Below are 19118 nucleotides of genomic sequence, written 5' to 3' on the forward strand. Positions count from 1 at the left end.
ATAAATTTTTCCAGAGATTTAAACATTTTTTTTATTTTTTTTAAAGATCCAAGTCTCATTGAAAATTTGAAACTAGTAAGTAGAGGGCAAGATATACATCCCATCACTTGAGTTATTGCCTCTCCATTAAATTAAATGGAGGCATAACAAATTTCTTTTTTACGTTTTTATTTTTTATTTTTACTATAAATATTGACATATATATGCAACTACTACTTCAAGATGACCTCGTACAAATCATCTTAATAAAATAAACCCTTAACCATCTCAATGTAGCACCTTGAAATGACCCATATAATTCATGTTAATAAATAAAACCCTAAACCATCTTAGGGACTTGAGCTCTCTAAGTGATTAAAATTAACCATATGAATATAAAGGCTATAAAGGTATGGAAATAGAATGACATAGCTCTATAAATTCATTATTAAATAAAAAAGAAAGAAACCGTAACCACTACAAAATGACCACACACAACTCTGCTTAATAAATGAAACCCTGCCTCAACAATCATCCCATGCAACGATTATCAATAAACAAAACCCTAAATCATCTTTAATGAATCGAACTCTCTAAATCAATTAAGCCTTACCATACGAGCAAGGGTTACATAGCCGCGGAAATTAATTATCAGGTCAATAAGGAACACGAGAAAAAACCCTTGCTGTGGAATTCGATCATCACGTCAATAATCAGGGGCACGCGGAAAAATCCCTCGCATCCACCTGTTGAAGCTTCGCGCTCAACACCATGGACCCACACCACGTATTAAACCTATGAATTCAACTTTATATTTCGTGGTTTCTGGTGTTAATTAGCGAAGCTCGCGTGCTGAGCTGATTTCCACTCGCGCCAGACTGCTAACGGGTGGAAATGCTATTATGTCCATTTTGACCAACTGCTGCTTTGAGAGTGCTGTGTTCGAATCCTCGGCTTGGAGCTCTGGCGGATTTTGACGTGGCTTTGGAGCTCTCCAGGTGAGGGTTTATGCTGTGATTCATTTCTACACGACGGTTTATGGCTTCGTGTTTATGCTGTAGTAAAACGGAATTATAACTATGTGGTAATCAACTGAAGCTCCAAGGTAGAGGTTAGCAGTTTTCAGGAGAGGATTGTTCTTCGATTGTTTCAACATTGGAAGGATCACTGTAATCCCAAGTTCTTCTGAAGCTCTGAACATCAGAATAAAAGAGATTTTTTTTTTCTGATGGCGCTTGCCATGGATGAAGGCCATAGCCATCCAGAGTTTCGCAAAATTCCTGTCATAGATTTACGGTTTCTGTCTCAAGATGAGATCAATTGCGCAGCCCAGTGGTCAGACGAGGACACAGAACTACAGCTCAAGGATATTGTAATACCTAAGATAGACCGCTCTATATTTAATGAAAGTGCCGGTAGTCGCAAGCAAACATATTCGAGACTGCGGTTTTCTCAGAGAAAAGAGGAACTTGGAGGTCTTTCAAGACGCAGAACTGGGCTTCTTAGTGTGTCGAGACACTCTGTTGAAGTTGGGATATCACCGACCATACGAAGGAAACCTGCTAATGGATCTGATGTAAAGGATAACGGTCAGATCTTGGAGCTGCTGAAGGGGCTGTTCATGAAAGGAGATCGTTCCTTGGCATGTAAAATTGCCGCCGGGGATGAAATTCAAAAAGAAAAAGCACCCATATTACAGTTGTCAAACCCTCCTCTTAACTCAGAAAGTGGTAGCGATCCTTCGTCAAATGCCACCCACAACATACAAAGTTGTAATGAGAAACAGGATTCTGGTCCCGAGCCAGGGGACTGTACACAGTTGGTCGTAAGGAATCCTGAAATGGAGACTGAAGGTCTGAGTGCAATCATCCAGGGAACACATAATGAACAATTTAATGGCAATGCAGAACGGGAAATCTCGGATGCTAGGATTTCAGATACACTTACGGAGTCGAAGGATACTATGACTCCAGATACACTTACAGAGTCTAAGGATGCTCGGATTCCTGATACGCAGATGGAGTCGAAAGATTCTAGGATCTTAGATACAGAGATGGAGTCAAAGACAGCTTTGGACGTAGACAGGAGTAGGGCTATAGCGGATGACAGCATCCATAGACCGAAAAAGAGGATGAGAACAAAAGAGGATGCAAGAAGGAAGGCATTTGCAAATGCAGAAGAACAAATTGCTATGAAAACACCAACGTCTATTAAGGATAGTACTACTGTGGATGATTGCAACGATAATGATACAAAAACAGTGGGAAGTACAGATGATAAAACTTTCAGTGAAACTGGCCATACTGACACAACAGTTACTATATCTATGCAGGACAATATTGTGAATAACTCTCTTACTGACAAAAAAGTAGCAGATGTGAACCATGGATTGCCACACAAAGATGCTGATGTTGGTGCAAAGGGTTGTTCAATCGTTGCTCAAGAGCCTTTTGTGGCTCAATTGAAAAGAAAATTTGCACCTTTAGAAACAGAAGCTGAATTGCAAGATTTTTTTGATAAAGTAGGTGGACAATGGGCATCTAAAAGGAAGAGACGTAAGATTGTGGATGCTGAAGACTTTGGTGAAGGACTTCCCAAAGGCTGGAAGTTGTTACTAGGTGTGAGGAAAAAGGATTGTCGATTTTTAATTGAATGCCGCAAGTATATAAGGTATTATCCTATTTCTCTCATCTCTTATTTCTTTACATGGTAAACTGACGGGCTTATAATAATATAAACATGCATTTTTAGAACAAAATATCATATTTTGCTCATTTCCTATTTCTGCACATAGTAAACTGATGGGCTTATAAACATCTTATTTCTAGAAAAAAAATATCTTGTAGATTAATCATTCAAAGTGCACTCAAGTTTGTCTGACATTTTTAAATTATCAACCATATTTGACTCTATCTTACCAGCATCTGATCTTTTAACACTTCTTTTTCTTCTTGCTTGACACTTTGATCTATTTGTTCTTCTTAGCTGAACCATTTGAAGCTCCACCAGTTTCGCCCTTTTGAACTTTGTTTAGCTGTAACTTTGAATTGGGGACAGTTTTGACATTCTTGTTTTCCTCGAGTGACCTTTTCCTTAAAAATTTATCCTACCCTTGCTATTTATTAGTTGTTTTCTTCATTCTCTAAAATATTTGCCTTCTTTAGCTCATCTTGAATTTCTTAAAATTTCTCAATCGACAAGTCCTTTTGATCCGTATATACATGTGTCTATTATGATTTTTTTCACTTTCAATATCTTTCTCTTTTACAAGTGTTTTTAAATTATGCAAATTTACTCCAAAGTGATATTAGTTTCCAATATTCTAGAATGTGCATTGTATACCAATACTCTCATAATGTAATACCATTCTCATAAACAAATACCTTCGTTCATTTAAGGGCTCCAAATTGCATAATTACTTCTTTAGTCAAGCACATATTGTGATTGACCTCAATAGATATTCTTAAATAAGTATTAAGTGGACAATGTTCATCCTTTGACAAAATAAGTCTCCCATTAGAATAATGCTATTTTAGTGTTTAATGCTCATCTGTGATTGCAATTAGCAGTTTCTTGTTAGAAACTTGTTGTTTCTATATTCTTAGTAGAAACTAGCTGTTTCTACTTTCTTAGTAGAAACTAGCTGTTTCTACTTTCTTAGTAGAAACTAGCTGTTTCTACTTTCTTAGTAGAAACTTGCTGTTTCTGTAAATACAATTGTATTATTTATTGAACTTCACTGCTCATTGTAAATCAATTCAATTCATTCATTGATTATGGTATCAGGGCTCAGGTATTTTTTTCGAAATAATTTTTCACTGTTTGAAAATTTTCGTGTTTCATTTCGAAATTGCTCTCTAGTGGTTTGAATTTTTTCCGGAAGCGTTGGGCATCGCGGCCTGTCCGAACTGTAGAGTGCTCAGACAACGCCCCTCGTTATCGTGGCCACGTTCGGAACTGTTTTACCCCCGAGGGTTAGCGTCTCTGTTTCTTCCGTTGAGCTTTGTCTCTGATGGTCTTTTGAGCAGAGAATGAATTTTTTGGACGGCTTGGTAATTGAAATCGGGACCCTTTTCTGGTTTTCATCGAGATTTAGCATTGTGGAGCATTTTCTGAAGACTTGGATTCGAGTGGCCGGGCGTATTCTGCATTTGGAAGGCGTGAATAAGTGGCCAGTGGATAAAAATATTTGGATTCGCTTCAGTTGTAGCGGTCACTGGTGAAGTTCCCCAACGTGTACGATCCATTGTCGAGCTCCTGTTGCGACTGCACCCAGAGACATCAAGACACTCTTCTCCGCTTGACACCGGTTGACTGGATTATTGACGGAAACTTGCATTCGATCTCGGGGCTTACCATGCTCAACACCGTCCCGTTAGCGCTACGCCCCTGGCAGACGCTCATGGCAACGGATGAGTCACTGCAGGAGGGTGTGCAATAGGCCACCGTTTATCGATCTGCAACTGGAATTCCTTTCAAACAACCTGGCTTATTCGGTTATGTTTAAACTCCATGCGTCTCTAACGCGAATTGGCGGTTGATCACCTTTTCAACTCATCGACAGTACACCTTTTCAACTCACCGATAGTACTGGGTATTGCAGTAAATTGGGGTTGAGTTACACATCTGTCGGTCGCCAAAGGAACCCATGCTCAAGGTGAAGTCATGAGTTTTTTTTTTGAGTGAAGAATATGCATAGATTTGCTACAAGAATTAGTTGGTGTTTGAGTAGTCTTGTTACAAGTTTTCTGAGAGGATCTCTAATCCATTAACAAGCGACACCTTATTGCTAACAAAATTCATCATCACAGGTTGAATTAAAACATCACAAAGACATTGAGACTCGCTGACGTGTGCAACTCTAAGTTATAAGCTGGGCAATCAGACAATGGAATAGACGAAAATTCGTAGAATTATTTAAGGTCAGGCAAGAGCAAGCACGCAATCCTAGAATTTACAGGCGGAAGATTCCAACATGGTTTTCTAGGCAAGAAGAGAAGTCTGTTTGTGTGAATTTTGAGGTAGAAATTCAACCTGTCAGAGACACTTCCAAATCTAACAGGGTATATTCCAGCAAGATCTTCGAGGAGGTTTTGTCAAACTATAACACAAAATTCAGAGCAATTAATGCTGGTCTGACAGTGTTGAAATCAAGGTAGATTCAACACATTTATTACAGGTTGAGTGGCATGAATTTCTAGGAGTTAGGCATTTAATTGCCGTACAGTGGCCTTAAATTTGAGGCCTATTTGTGATATCAGTTCACCTTTGTAACATTGCCTGAGGCAGTTCTGTGGCAGCGCATCAAGACTGAAGCTTGATCTGGGCATCGGATCATCTTTGTGTAGGTTCGTGGCATCAAAGAGACAACAGGAGGCAGATATTACTAAGGCTGGTTACAAGGGTCGAGTTTTTTTTTTCATTACGGTTCTCTTTCATATTGCACCAACACCTGTCAGATTTTGTCAGGGTCAGCCTCTTAGGAAACGTGTAGATGGCCTCGCTAACCAACCTGATGTTGGAAGGCAGTCAACACTTTAATCACACCAATTATAACATCTGGAAACAGAGAATGTTGACCATTTTTGAATATAGGCGTCTTGACCAACTCTTTTTGGGAAAAGAGCTCAGTCCTGGTACACCTGGTACAAATCAGGTTAAGTTTGATGATTGAAATCGAGAGGCTGTTATGCTTCTCAAACTCTCTGTGACTGATGATTAGTTACCACAAATTCCTTCCGGCAAGACAGCTGCCGAAATCTGGCAACATTTGAAGGAATTGCACGAGACATCTGACAAGAGCAGAGCTTTCTTTCTAAAGAATCAGTTGTTCTCCATCATGATGGACGAACATATGTCTTTATAGGAACATCTTAACAAGATTAAAGACATTCGAGATCAGCTCGAAGCCATTGGGCGGACCATTGTGGAAGAAGATATGGTAGTCATCACTCTGAAAAGTCTACCAAAACCTTATGAGCACTTCATAGAAACACTCAACATTACCTCCACTAATGTTGATTTGAAGTTTCCGGAGTTATGCACCAAACTCATGCAGCAGGATCGTTGGAAACAACAGTTTGGTAGTGGTGCTTCATCAGCCTCCTCAAAAAACGCTTTTGCTGCCAAATATCAGTCCTCTTAGTTCTTTCAGCAGAAAGGTTCTTCTTAGCCTTCTGATCCTGCTAAAAGAAAGATGTGGAGTGTAATTACTGTCACAAGTTCAGCCACATGAAGAAAGATTGCCAACAGAGAATTGCTTTTGAACAAAAGAAGCAGGGAGGGTCTCATCAGCAAGTGAATGTTGCAGAACATTCCGAGCAGAAGGAATCTGCTTTTTACGCCTTTATGGCTAAGAGGTCCTCAGATCATGCCCCGTCTTCTGCTTGGTACATTGACTCTGGTGCATCATGTCATTTCTCTCACAGGCGTGACTGGTTTACTAAATTCTCATCTTTCAGTGATTCTGTGGTATTCGGCGGAGGTGAAGAGTACACAGTGGTTGGCAGAGGTACAGTTCAGATCTAGTCTGATGGGCGCACACTCATCTTCCTAAATGTGTACTATGTTCCTGGTATGGAACTTAATCTGTTGTCTGTTAGCTAGATTACGAGGAACTCTCCTGAGCTTGATATAGTGTTCAGTGCGCACAAGTGTTCCATTATTGACAGGGAAACTCGTCTTATGGTTGCTGTTGGCCTAGAGGATCATGGTCTATATAGGCTTCTTGACACTGGTGATTCTCCAGAAGTGGCTCTAGCAGCTCGTGTTTCTCCCATCAATACTCTGTGGCATCAGAGATATGGGCATCTAAACATTCAGTATCTCTCTCAGCTATCTCGGGAGGGACTTGTGTCAGGGATAATGAGCTCCTTGAAGGTAGAACTTCTAGAAATAAGAGCAAACAACAGTCTACAATAAATTTTGCTCTTATGGCTAACCTACACAGTATTTTTGAGCCTCAAACCTATTCAGAGGCTAAGGGTACACCTGAGTGGGAATAAGCTATGGAAACTGAATTCCAGAGTCTTCAGAAGAATCACACTTGGACCCTTTCTGATCTTGCTGCAGGGAAAAAGTCCATTAGCTGCAAATGGGTGTATAAGTGAATTACAAAGCTGACGGAACCCTAGACAAGTATAAGGCTTGCCTTGTTGCTCGAGGGTTCTCACAGAAGGAAGGCATAGACTATGAGGAGACCTTTGCTACTACAACCAAGATGAGTACCATACGGCTTGTCCTTGCCTTAGCAGCTCAGTTCAATTGGAAAGTCCATCAGATGGATGTAAAGAGTGCTTTTTTGAATGGTGACTTACAGGAAGAAGTCTACATGACGCAGCCTCCAGGATTCAAGGTTGCCGGTTAAGAACAGAAAGTTTGTAGATTAGTCAAAGCACTCTATGGTCTTAAACAAGCCCCTCGGGCTTGGTACATGAAAATTGACAAGTACCTAATAGATCATGGCTTTCAGCGGAGTCCATCTGATGCAAACCTGTATATCAAACATACTGGTGATGATATTCTGTTTGTGTTTGTCTATGTGGATGATCTTATCATTGCTGGCAATTCAGCACATTTGATCCATGGGATCAAATAGGATTTGTGCAGCACTTTTGATATGACAGATTTGGGACTCCTTCATTATTGTTTGGGGGTGGAAGTCTGGCAGACTGAGAACAACATATTTCTCTCTCAGTCCAAGTATGCGAGAAATCTTGTGGATAGTGTCAAAATGCAGGATTGCAAACCTGCTAGGACTCCTATGGAACCAGGGCTCAAACTTTTAGCTCAGTCATCCTCACCACTTGTGGATGAAGCTTTATTCAGGCAATTAGTGGGCAACCTCATCTACCTTACTGCCACTAGACCTGATATCAGTTTTGCAGTGAGTTACATTTCACGCTTCATGTCAGCTCCTAAGGCTGATCATTGGATAGTAGCAAAACGTGTGCTGCGTTATGTAAGAGGCACTCCTGATTATGGACTTCTATACAGTCGGAGTTTAGATCCTACACTCAGTGGTTACACAGATTTAGACTGGGTTGGTTCGGTTGATGACTGTAAATCTACAGCTGGGTGTGTGTTTAGTCTGGGATCCAGTGCTGTCACATGGACTAGTAAGAAGTGACAGGTAGTGGCTCTCTCCCCAACAGAAGCAGAGTATCGGGGAGCAGTTAAGGCATCTTGTGAGGCAGTTTGGCTTCGACATATGCTTGCGGATATGCATGTTTCCCAGGCAGGTCCTACTCCCTTGTTATGTGATAATCAGGGAGTGCTCAAACTCGCCAAGAATCCAGTCTTCCATGAATGAACAAAGCATGTGGAAACCCATTGTCACTACATTCGACAGCTTGTTGAAGACGGATCCATTCAGTTGCTGTATGTTCCCACAATGGAGTAGCCAACAGACATCTTGACCAAGTCTCTTGGTCCTGATAAGTTTGTAAAATTCAGAGGGTCTATAAGTGTTGTAAATAGATTGAGCATTAAGGGAGGGTATTAGAATAATGCTATTTTAGTGTTTAATGCTCATTTGTGATTGTAATTAGTAGTTTCTTGTTAGAAACTTGTTGTTTCTATATTCTTAGTAGAAACTTGCTGTTTCTACTTTCTCAGTAGAAACTTGTTGTTTCTATAAATACAGTTGTATTATTTATTGAGCTTCATTGCTCATTATAAATCAATTCAATTCATTCATTGATTAGCATCACCTATCTTTTCAACAATGCCTAGGTGCCGTAAGTCGAAGAGAATTTAAGAGGCATAACTTTAACTGGAATTATAATGAATAGTAGATTTGTTAGTTAAAATTCTAGGAACTTGGGCTTCATGAATAAGCATGTGCCATGTCAAAACCTAGTTTCCCCATTGAGAATTCTCTTCCTGTTGTATATGTAAATATATAATTGAAACCTCTTAGAGTAGAAAATATATAGAAGCGTACTCTTATTTGATTAGCCCGTACCTATGGATCATACCTCTTATTCTTTTGTATATGTATTATTGCCTACAATCCACCATATATAGAAATCACTCCATTCTCCTATCAATCTTTGAATGCCTATTCTACACTGTTCAACTCTACCAACAATGGATTTCACTTTCCTAATATGAAAAAGTGGACTTGACTTATATTAATTTCATTCATTGTATTTCTTTTAAGGGTTTAATGATTTTGTTACATCTTCATAAGATTTGGAAAGTGTTACTGCATAAACCAACATCTAAGTAGAAAGTCCAACCATGGATGTCATCTTTGGGTAATAGATGGGAATTGTGCCATTGTCACCTCAACACAACTTCCCTTTCACTTTTGTTCGACTCTCCAAGGCCAATGGGGGTATCCCTAATATATTAATAGTAGTGTTTTAAGTTTTAAGTAAATCTCGATTATTGGTATTCCTAATATATCAATAATAGAGTTTCAAGTAAATCTTGATTAGTTATGTAGTCTGTGAGAGCGATGATATACTTCAATATATGAATTCTATAAGATATATAGCAATAGTATAAGACAAGGATTTGAATAAACAAGGGATTTAATGCATAGACAACAATGATCTACTTAGATATGTTAAGAGTTCGGAACTAGTGGATTAGTGCCAAATCTGATTTATAGAGTATGCAAGAAAGCAAAACTCGGATATACAATAGTTTGATTAACATCCCTATACAATAACATGTAGAAAAAGTAACTAGGAAAAGAAACCACTCTAAGCTAATAATGGCCACAAAAGATGAAATCGTTCAATACCAATTGATCTTATGTGATGTGCTTCTAGGTGCAAATCAATTATGTGCTTGGTTAAGGGCAAGTCCAAGGTGAAACTTGGGCTTTCCTTGACCTTGCAATCTGTTTTATGAGTGATTTAGTGCAAATTTCTAGATTTGAAGTTAGAGAAATGTCAATACAGGAAATATATTTCAACCTTAAAACATGACAACTTGGATTTTTAGGTAGGATTTTTTATGATATATAATGAAATAAGAACACAAATCGTTTTGAATCAAGTGCACAACAAGTGTGGCAGTGTAACTGACATGAACTTGAATCATAAGGTGGCAATGTAACTGACATGAACTTGAATCACAAGGTGAATTCTCCCTCGGGTTTATCAAGATTAGCTTTAGAATTTACCATCAGAGTCTTTTAAATGTGAAATAAGTAATTCTATTTATTGAGGAAAGAACCTGTGAAAAGATTTTTTAGCCCAACATTTCGGTCTTCCAGGTGAGACCATCTTCAGGGATCACAACTTTCATTGAGATGTCTACAATATGAACATTATAGAGCTTATTAATAGTTGTATTGTGGAATGTATTAACAAGTCAACTTTTTATTAAATTTTCTCAATAATGGTTTCCAGGTGTTGTTGAGATTTAAACCGTCATCCTTGTTCATAATGTTGGTTCTTTTTTCAATTTCAAGGGCTTCTTTAACCTTTCTTTTTAAATAATGGTCTTCTTTTTGGATGAGCTTGGCATTTTCTATACAAATATGGTGTGAGGAGGAGCATGCATGTTCAGCTAGGGCTCATTTAGAAGCTCTATTTCTTATTATGTCAGCGGTGTGTTCTTTCAACCTAATGCCAGTTGATCTTCCTAAAACTCCAATGTGAATTGGATTTAAATAAACTCACTTATGTTGCTTTGGGTCAACAAAATCTTTGATGGAGCCAATTATTTTACTAATGGTATTAGGAGGGGTGAAAGCAACACTGATATCTTGATTATTTAGGATTCTTGCAATTTTGTCAGTGGTTCCTTTGATGTAAGGCAGGGTGATTTTAGGGATATTTAAAGGGTTTTTAGGTTGATTTTTGTTTAAGGTTTGATGAATGGCTTTGTTTATGACGCTTCTGTGGTATCCACTTCTTTCAAAAACATTGCGAAGGTGATCAAGTTCTTGATTTAAATGTTTAGGGTTAGAAGCTCTGGATGCTCTCATGGCAAGGGTTTTTATGATGCTAGCTTTTTGTTTGGGATGGTGGTGGGAGTTTGCATGGAGATATCTATCAGTGTGTGTTTTCTTTTTGAAAACTTGAAACCTTGGCTTTCCATTCTTCTTTTTAGTGAGAAGTATATCAAGGAAGGGTAATTGGTTGTCTTTTTCAATTTTGATAGTGAATTTGATGTGTTTTGAAAGGTTATTGATATGAGATAGAAATTCTTCAAGTTTGTCAATTCCATGACACCATTTTGCGAAAATGTCAACTAGGTATCTTTTCTATTCCTTAGGGGTGAATGGAAAAGAACTTAGAGATATTTTTTCAAAATGTTCCATGTACATGTTAGCAACAACCGTTTATAAGGGTGAGCCCATTGCCACCCCATGCTTTTGTTCATAGATGATTTCCACAAGTAGAAAAGAAGATGATGCTTGACAAAGCTTTCTAGTATATGGAATTAGTGCTATTTCTAGAGTTAGATGTTCCTTAGATGCATAAAACCCTAAACTTCGGATTTATGTAAATCTATTTTTTCCTCTTTTTATATAATTTTGAAATTTACACAAACAACAAAAATAACCCAAAGAATGTTAAATGAACTTTACATCCACAAATCTAAAGGGTTTTCCTCTTAGGGTTTCAGGCTAAGAAACCAGATTCGTTGCCTAGGCCTCATGTGTCCCGAATCGGGTGAATCAAACACGATTCGGTGGGACACGTGTCCTCCGGATCGTGTTCTGATTCCAAGACATGTGTCACGCTTTTTTGACTTTTGCGCGGCCATAAAAGGCCGATTTGGCCCATTCTAACTTCACAATAGTCATTCTCTCTTGCTGTGGGTGTGTGAGAGCAAAGAGAAAAGGGTGTGTGAGCATTTTGGAGGCGATTCAAGCAACAGGTAAGTGTATTTTCTCTCTATTTTTTGCATTTTTACTACAACAATTTGCATGTGCATTTGTTTTACAAATTTGTGCATTTTGTCTTTATATTTTTACAGCATTCATGGCTGAATTAAGGGCAACAAGGAAGGGGCAAAGGAAGGGGAAGAATGTCCGCATTGGAGATGCCCCTTGTTATAGATCTGATTTGAAAATATAAGACAATAGAAATAAACCCAAGAATAATAAGATCTAAATATAGAAATGCTTCTCTTTATTGATATCAAACCCTTTAAGGTAAGGCAACACCATACATTCACTCCTTAAGGAAGGAGAGCACTCCACAAGCCATATGCCTGTTCATACAATATTCCTTGACATCTCTCAATGTGGAGTCTCTAACCTCTATATAGGCCTCATACATATAATACCATGGGTCATTACCATGGTTCCCTCAATACCATCTATCTAATACCATGGGCTTATTACATTATTACTAACTACTTGTGGTCCCTTACATGATACGGGTTAACCACCTTATTTATTACTATTGCTCATCCCATTATTATTCCATTGGGTACCTCCCTTTGTACCCCATATTATCCCCCTTAGGTATACTACATTCCACCCCCCTTAACATGTTTCGTCCTCGAAACATGGGAAGAACACAAATAATAAGATCTACTCAAAAGAGTAGTCCACTAGTACCATGCATCTGCATCTAGCCATCCAAGAGAAAGGTGAACCCTCGATCCAACTGGTGCCTCGCTCGCTTGAGATGGAAGTTGACCATGGCGGCTCTTTTGTGTTGATGTGTAGTAGGTGGATCGCTGCTCTTCTCTATCTATCATGTGGGGGTTGTTGTCCTTGTGGCTAATTCGCTGCCATCTTGTTGGTTGTTTTCTTGCGGGGTGATGTCGGTGGTGATATGCTGAAGTTTTAACCAAAGGTGGAGCCTGAGTGGTATCTGGTACATGTTGTGGTGCCTGCTGTTGTGTCTTATTTTCCAATATTACTTCAACCACTGAGCCCTCATCTGATGTATTAGCACCTGTAACCTTTTTTGCTTCAGCCTCTGTTTGTGTTTGATTGTCGATCATCAAAGGCTCATCATTTGATGTGTAAGTTTCATTAGAGCTTTGTGCTACTGTCGCCTTAGTCTCTGTTTGTGGCTTAATGGAAATATCCTGCAATGTAATTTTCTTCTTTTTAAACAACATCCATGTTATCCATATCTGAAGTATAAAAATCATCATGCAACACATACTTATTCATAGAAAGTTTCAAATCCTTATAAACTTGAACATCCTCATCATCAACCTGTGTGTTTTCAATGTGTTTGGCTGGAACTTGCAATTTTTTTGCCAAATTAACATTGATAAAATTATGCTTGCAACTAGAATTTATAGACACAATCATCTTCTCTTTTTGAATCAATCCATGAACCTGCAATAAGGAGACACCAATAGAAAATAACCCCTTACGTGTCTCATTCTCATTTTTTTTAGCACGAGACCATTTGTCTAAAAGGACTCTTTCAAATTCTGCATCTGAACGTTTGGTCAATTGCTTGTTGTCAAGTGAGAACCACCATTTGGCAGCGTCATCTTTGAAACCAAGGCACACTAAATCCTTCCAAAGTTCCCCATATATGAACTTTTGTCTCTGTATGAATTCTTGTTAAATTTGGACAACTAGGTCCAAACTCCATGTTCTGATGCTCAGATTAAGAGGCTAATATTTTTGTTGGATTCCTCTTTCTGAGAGGTGTAAAATCCATATAAAAATAGTCTTAATCCGATGAGCAGAACTTATATTTTGAATTTATTATTCTTAATAAATTATATGTGCAAGGTCAGCCAGTTTTGTAATGTAGGCTCACATGCCCAACAGATGTGTCACACACCCTCATTGATGGATATATATACAGGAAAAGTTGGAGAGAATTTGAACACAACACAACTCACATCTTCCTCTCTCATCCTAAAAAGTACGAGCTACCTGGAGGACGAATTTCAGCCACACGTGGGAAGGACGAAGAGGATTTTTCTGCTGCTAGGGTTTTTGTTGCTAGGGTTTCGCAGAAGTTTGACCAGCGTTGACTTTGGTCAACGCTTGGTCCAAACAAGCTGAAAACTTGTGGGAGGTTCGATTTTTGAAGGCCGTACTACCTGGCACAAAAATCGAGGTCAAAGGGTTGACCGTTTTGCTACTGCGTTGACTTTTAGCTTGCTGCCCCTGCATTGACTTTTCAGGACAGCGTTTACTTTTGTAGAACTGACTTGGGTTGACTCATCTACTGGTTGGAGGGTTGTTGTGACACATGCTGGGCTAGCTGACCAAAGGAGACTTTGCTGGTTGAAGCATCCTGTTGATCGCCGAAACGAACACATACATTTTTCTTGTTTCTGATTTGTCCTCTGTAAGATCTGCTTATATGTTCTATCTGCATTTTGCTTATCTACTTGTATGATTGCTGTGAGAAAAGTGAAATTGCTCTTAGCATAGAACATCTACAAAACTTTACATGGTATCAGAGCTGAGGTGAAGACAAACTCTATCTATAGCAATCATCATCGAAGGAAATGGATTCCTCTAAGCTTGAATTCAGGGAGAATGACAAGCTGACTGGAAGTGATGACTTCCATGCCTGGAAGATGTTATTAGATCTCAAATTAGAAGATCATGATCTCCTAGATCATGTGACAGGGAAGATTCAAGAACCTCCATCAAATGCCTCTGCTGCTGTTAAACACAAGTATAAGAAGGGAGAAATCAGAGCAAAGCTGCTGATCAGGGAATCCATAAATAAGAGTCTGGTTGCCTACATATCTGAACTAGGCACATCCAAGGAGATGTATGACAAACTGATACTTATGTTTCGAGTAAACAATGTGAACCAAGTGCTATTCCTCAAGAACAAGTTGAAGAATATGAAGAAGGGCCGAGACGAGTCTATTCAAACTTTCTTTATGAAGTTGACCGAAACCAGGAACAATTTGCTAGCTATTGGGGAGACAATAGCTGATCGTGAGATGGTTCTCACCGCACTTGGAGGACTTCCATATGAATGGCAAGTATTCACAACTACCATTCTCAACAATAATACCATCCCTAACTTTGATGAGCTTCTGTCTAGATGTATGCAAGAAGAAACAAGGATGAAGGAATTTGATAATGAAAGAAATGCTGCCTATGTTGCTCATTCCCGAAAGAAGAACTCTGGTGGTTCCAAGGACAAAGGAAGGACTAAGACTCAAAAGAAGGGGGTAAATGTTTCACCTGCCATAGGACTGGACACTATGCTAGAGAATGCCCCTTCCAGAAGAATTCTCCCGATAGTGACGACAACAACAACAACCGAAGGAATGGGAATCGAAGAAATGACAAATCCAAAGGAAAGAGGAAGGCTCACTTTGAAGGAAACAATCCACCTTCTAAAAGGACCAGAAATACCAGGTATGAGGAGTCTAATGTTGTTAATAAAAGAAATGAGTATATTCTAATATCTGCTCTCTCAGCTGCATCTCCGCCCGACACTATGGATGTCTGGCTAATCGATAGTGGTGCCTCAAGACACATCACCGGATTCAAGGAAGCACTTTCTGACATGGTTGAAAGGGATACTAATCTAGAAATTATCCTTGGGGATAATGCCACTTATCCTGTGAAAGGGACCAGGACTGTGACCCTCCACTTGTCTCAAGGACATGTCCTCCATCTACAAGATGTACTCTATGTACCCAAATTGAAGAAAAACCTTGTGTCTGTATCTGCCATGGAAGACAAAGGTTTCAATGTAACTTTCTCTGATGGAAAGGTACTCATGTGGAAGAAGAGCTTCAAGGAAGCTATCTCAATTGGTTTTAGAGTTGGTACACTCTACCAGGTTGGAGGGAGTCCGTTGGGAGCTATGACTTGTGATACTATCCGTCAAACCGAACTATGGCGCCGAAGATTTGGACACCTTCATTACAAGGCTCTTCCCGAAGCAAGGAAGGTGGTGACAGGGATGCCTGATTTTGGAAATAATCATAAAGGTGTATGTAAGGGCTGTGCTGAAGGAAAACATACAAGGGGACCTTTCCCCTCAAGTGTCACAAAGACATCTGAGATATTGCAACTGGTCCATTCTGATCTTTCCGGTATGTTGCCTGTAACATCCCTGGGGGGATGTTCTTACTATATGACATTTACTGATGACTTCTCTCGCAAAACCTGGATATACTTCTTGAAGAAGAAGGATGAGGCTTTCATGTGGTTCCGTACCTTCAAAGCCTTGGTGGAAAATATGACCGGAAAGAAGATCAAGATTTTGAGGACTGACAATGGCACTGAATATGAGTCAAATGAGTTCAAAGACTTTTGCAGAGAAGTTGGCATTAAGAGGGAGACTACCACTGCATATACTCCTGAGCAGAATGGTGTTGCTGAACGCAAGAATAGGACTATTGTGGAAGCTGCCCGTGCCATGCTATGTGACCAGGGTCTTCCAAAGTTTCTGTGGGGAGAAGCTGCAAATACTGCTGTGTACATTCAAAACCGATGCCCTCATTCCGCTTTGGACTCCAAAACTCCCGAAGAGGTTTCCTCTGGTAAGAAACCTGATGTCTCACATTTTAGAATTTTTGGATGTCCTGTCTATTTTCATGTGCCGAAAGAAAAGAGAAGTAAGCTGGATGCTACTGGGAAGAAAGGAATGTTTGTGGGCTACAGTGAGACTTCTAAGGCATATAGAGTCTATGTACCTGGTCAAAGGGAAGTAGAGATAAGCCATGATGTCACTTTTGACGAAGATGCTTCCCTGAAGAAAGTAGTAGATCTTCCTAGATCTGAAGAAAACCATGAAGAAAGACCTGGAAATCTGGAAGAACCCCAGGATGAGACTATGCCTGATGTTGAAGGGCCAATGGACCCTATTGATCCTTCCCCTTCTCTAGGAAATAGGCCATCATGGCTCAGGGACACCCTCGAAGATGCTGAGGGTCATGCTGCCCCAAGGGGAACATTCCGGGAAAGCAAGAAGCCGTGTAGATACCAAGGGTATCTAGCTGCCATGAGTACTATTATACAATCTGAACCTGGATCTTTTGAGGAAGCCATCAAGCATCAAGTCTGGAAGGATGCTATGCATGAAGAATATGAGGCTATTATGAAGAATGATGTCTGGGATGTGGTCCCGAGACCGAAGGACAAATCTGTTGTCACCGCTAAATGGCTCTACAAGATTAAACATGGATCTGATGGGAGTGCTGAAAAGTTTAAGGCAAAATTTGTTGCCCGTGGCTTCTCTCAAAAGGAAGGAATTGACTATGACGATATATTTGCACCTGTGGCTCGATATACCACCATCCGATCCATCATAGCCCTTGCTGCTACGCAAGGATGGAGTCTTCATCAGATGGATGTCAAGACCGCTTTTCTGCATGGTGCAATAAAGGAAGAGGTGTATGTAGAACAACCTCTGGGATTTGAAGTTCAAGATCGAGACACTTATGTCTGCAGGTTGAAGAAAGCCCTCTATGGGTTAAAGCAAGCACCCAGAGCTTGGTATGAGAGGATGGATAGTTACTTGATGAAGCTGGGCTTCACTCGAAGCAATGCTGATCCAAACCTTTACTTTAAGGTTGAGGAAGGAAAGCCTCTCATTCTAGTGCTGTATGTGGACGACCTCTTCCTGACAGGTGATGACCCTCTCATTCATCAATGTAAGAGGGAGCTTGCTGCTGAGTTCGAGATGAAAGACCTAGGACTGATGCACTATTTCCTAGGCCTGGAGGTCTGGCAGAGACCTGGAGAGATTTTCCTTTCTCAAGGAAAGTATATTGTGAAGCTTCTGGAAAGATTTGGGATGGTGGACTGTAAGTCCGTGTCGACACCAATGGAACTCAACTTTAAGAAGTTGAGTGGCAGCGCTGCAGGGCCTATCTTGGCCAATCCTACTGAGTATCGTCAACTCATAGGAGCTTTGATGTTCTTAGTGAACACCCGTCCGGACATATGTTTTGCAGTGAATACTTTGAGTCAACAGATGGTTGAGCCTCATCATTTTCACTGGGTTGGTGCCAAGAATCTTTTGAGATATCTTCGGGGCACGATAAAACATGGGCTGAGATACACTGCCGGGAGTGTGATACTCCGGGGATATACTGATGCCGATTGGGCTGGCAGTGTGGTGGATCGTAAGAGCACATCTGGATGCTGTTTCAATCTTGGTTCTGCTTCGATCTCATGGATGAGCAGGAAGCAGAAGTCGGTGGCTTTGAGCACCGCGGAGGCCGAATACATTGCTGCTAGTATGGCCTGTTGTGAAGCAGTTTGGTTGAGGAAGCTTTTTAGTGAGCTGTTCCAACATGTGCTAGATACCACTGTAATACTCTGTGATAATCAGAGTGGGATTCGTATGACTGAGAATCATGTGTTCCACGACCGATCCAAGCATATTGATATCAGGTACCACTTTATCCGGGATATGGTACAGCGAGGCGCCGTAAGGCTCGATCATATAGGAACTGATGAGCAGGTCGCGGATATTCTCACTAAGCCCCTGGGGAAGGTCAAGTTCCTAACCTTCCGTGAGAGTCTTGGTGTCGTGGAAAGACCCTATGATGTGGGTCCTGTTGGACGATGAGCTCTGGGAGCTCTGGGGGGCTTTGGGGATAGCTTCTCGGAGCTATAAGCACTCATAATGCTTCTGCCCCACCCTTGTGATTATTGAGCTGGTTCGCCACTCATTTAATCTGTGCCCCATATGCATCCTACCCATTGAGTTCAGGGCTCATGGGAAGTACCTCTCATTTGGCCAATGAGGTGTGGAAAAGCTAGAGACTATTAGCAAAGACTGATGGACGCATCAGAGATTGCCGTACTCTCTATCTAGGATGGCATGGTCCAACCACTTGATCTGGGATCAAGATTTGTGAGGTCTGGGACCTCTGGACTGATTATGTCAGTCAGGGAATGATGTCTTTGTGACTGACCCACTTCTGTTCTGAAATAAAGAAGCCAGCAAAGCAAGTTTCGGCGGGATGACTCACGATGTTAATTGCACTAATAGATGGAGTTCCCCCTAGTTGAGAGGGAGTGTTAAATTTGGACAACTAGGTCCAAACTCCATGTTCTGATGCTCAGATTAAGAGGCTAATATTTTTGTTGGATTCCTCTTTCTGAGAGGTGTAAAATCCATATAAAAATAGTCTTAATCCGATGAGCAGAACTTATATTTTGAATTTATTATTCTTAATAAATTATATGTGCAAGGTCAGCCAGTTTTGTAATGTAGGCTCACATGCCCAACAGATGTGTCACACAC

At 40.2% G+C, this 19118-nt stretch overlaps 1 protein-coding gene across 1 annotated transcript in view; it reads left to right on the plus strand.

Annotated features, from left to right (window-relative positions):
- The first annotated feature begins 644 nt into the window (after nt 1–644).
- The window catches only part of LOC149250562 (uncharacterized), a 218209-nt gene continuing 199735 nt past the window's right edge, over nt 645–19118 (plus strand). The window contains exon 1 of the mRNA XM_089459137.1: nt 645–2649. Coding sequence (XP_089315263.1) covers nt 1208–2649 — 1442 coding nt within the window. The 5' untranslated portion in view covers nt 645–1207. The remainder of the gene's footprint in view (nt 2650–19118) is intronic.

Source organism: Pinus tabuliformis, chromosome 7 (assembly GCF_031772625.1).
Source record: "Pinus tabuliformis cultivar Carrire ecotype Pingquan chromosome 7, CPIR1, whole genome shotgun sequence".
Lineage (NCBI taxonomy): Eukaryota > Viridiplantae > Streptophyta > Pinopsida > Pinales > Pinaceae > Pinus > Pinus tabuliformis.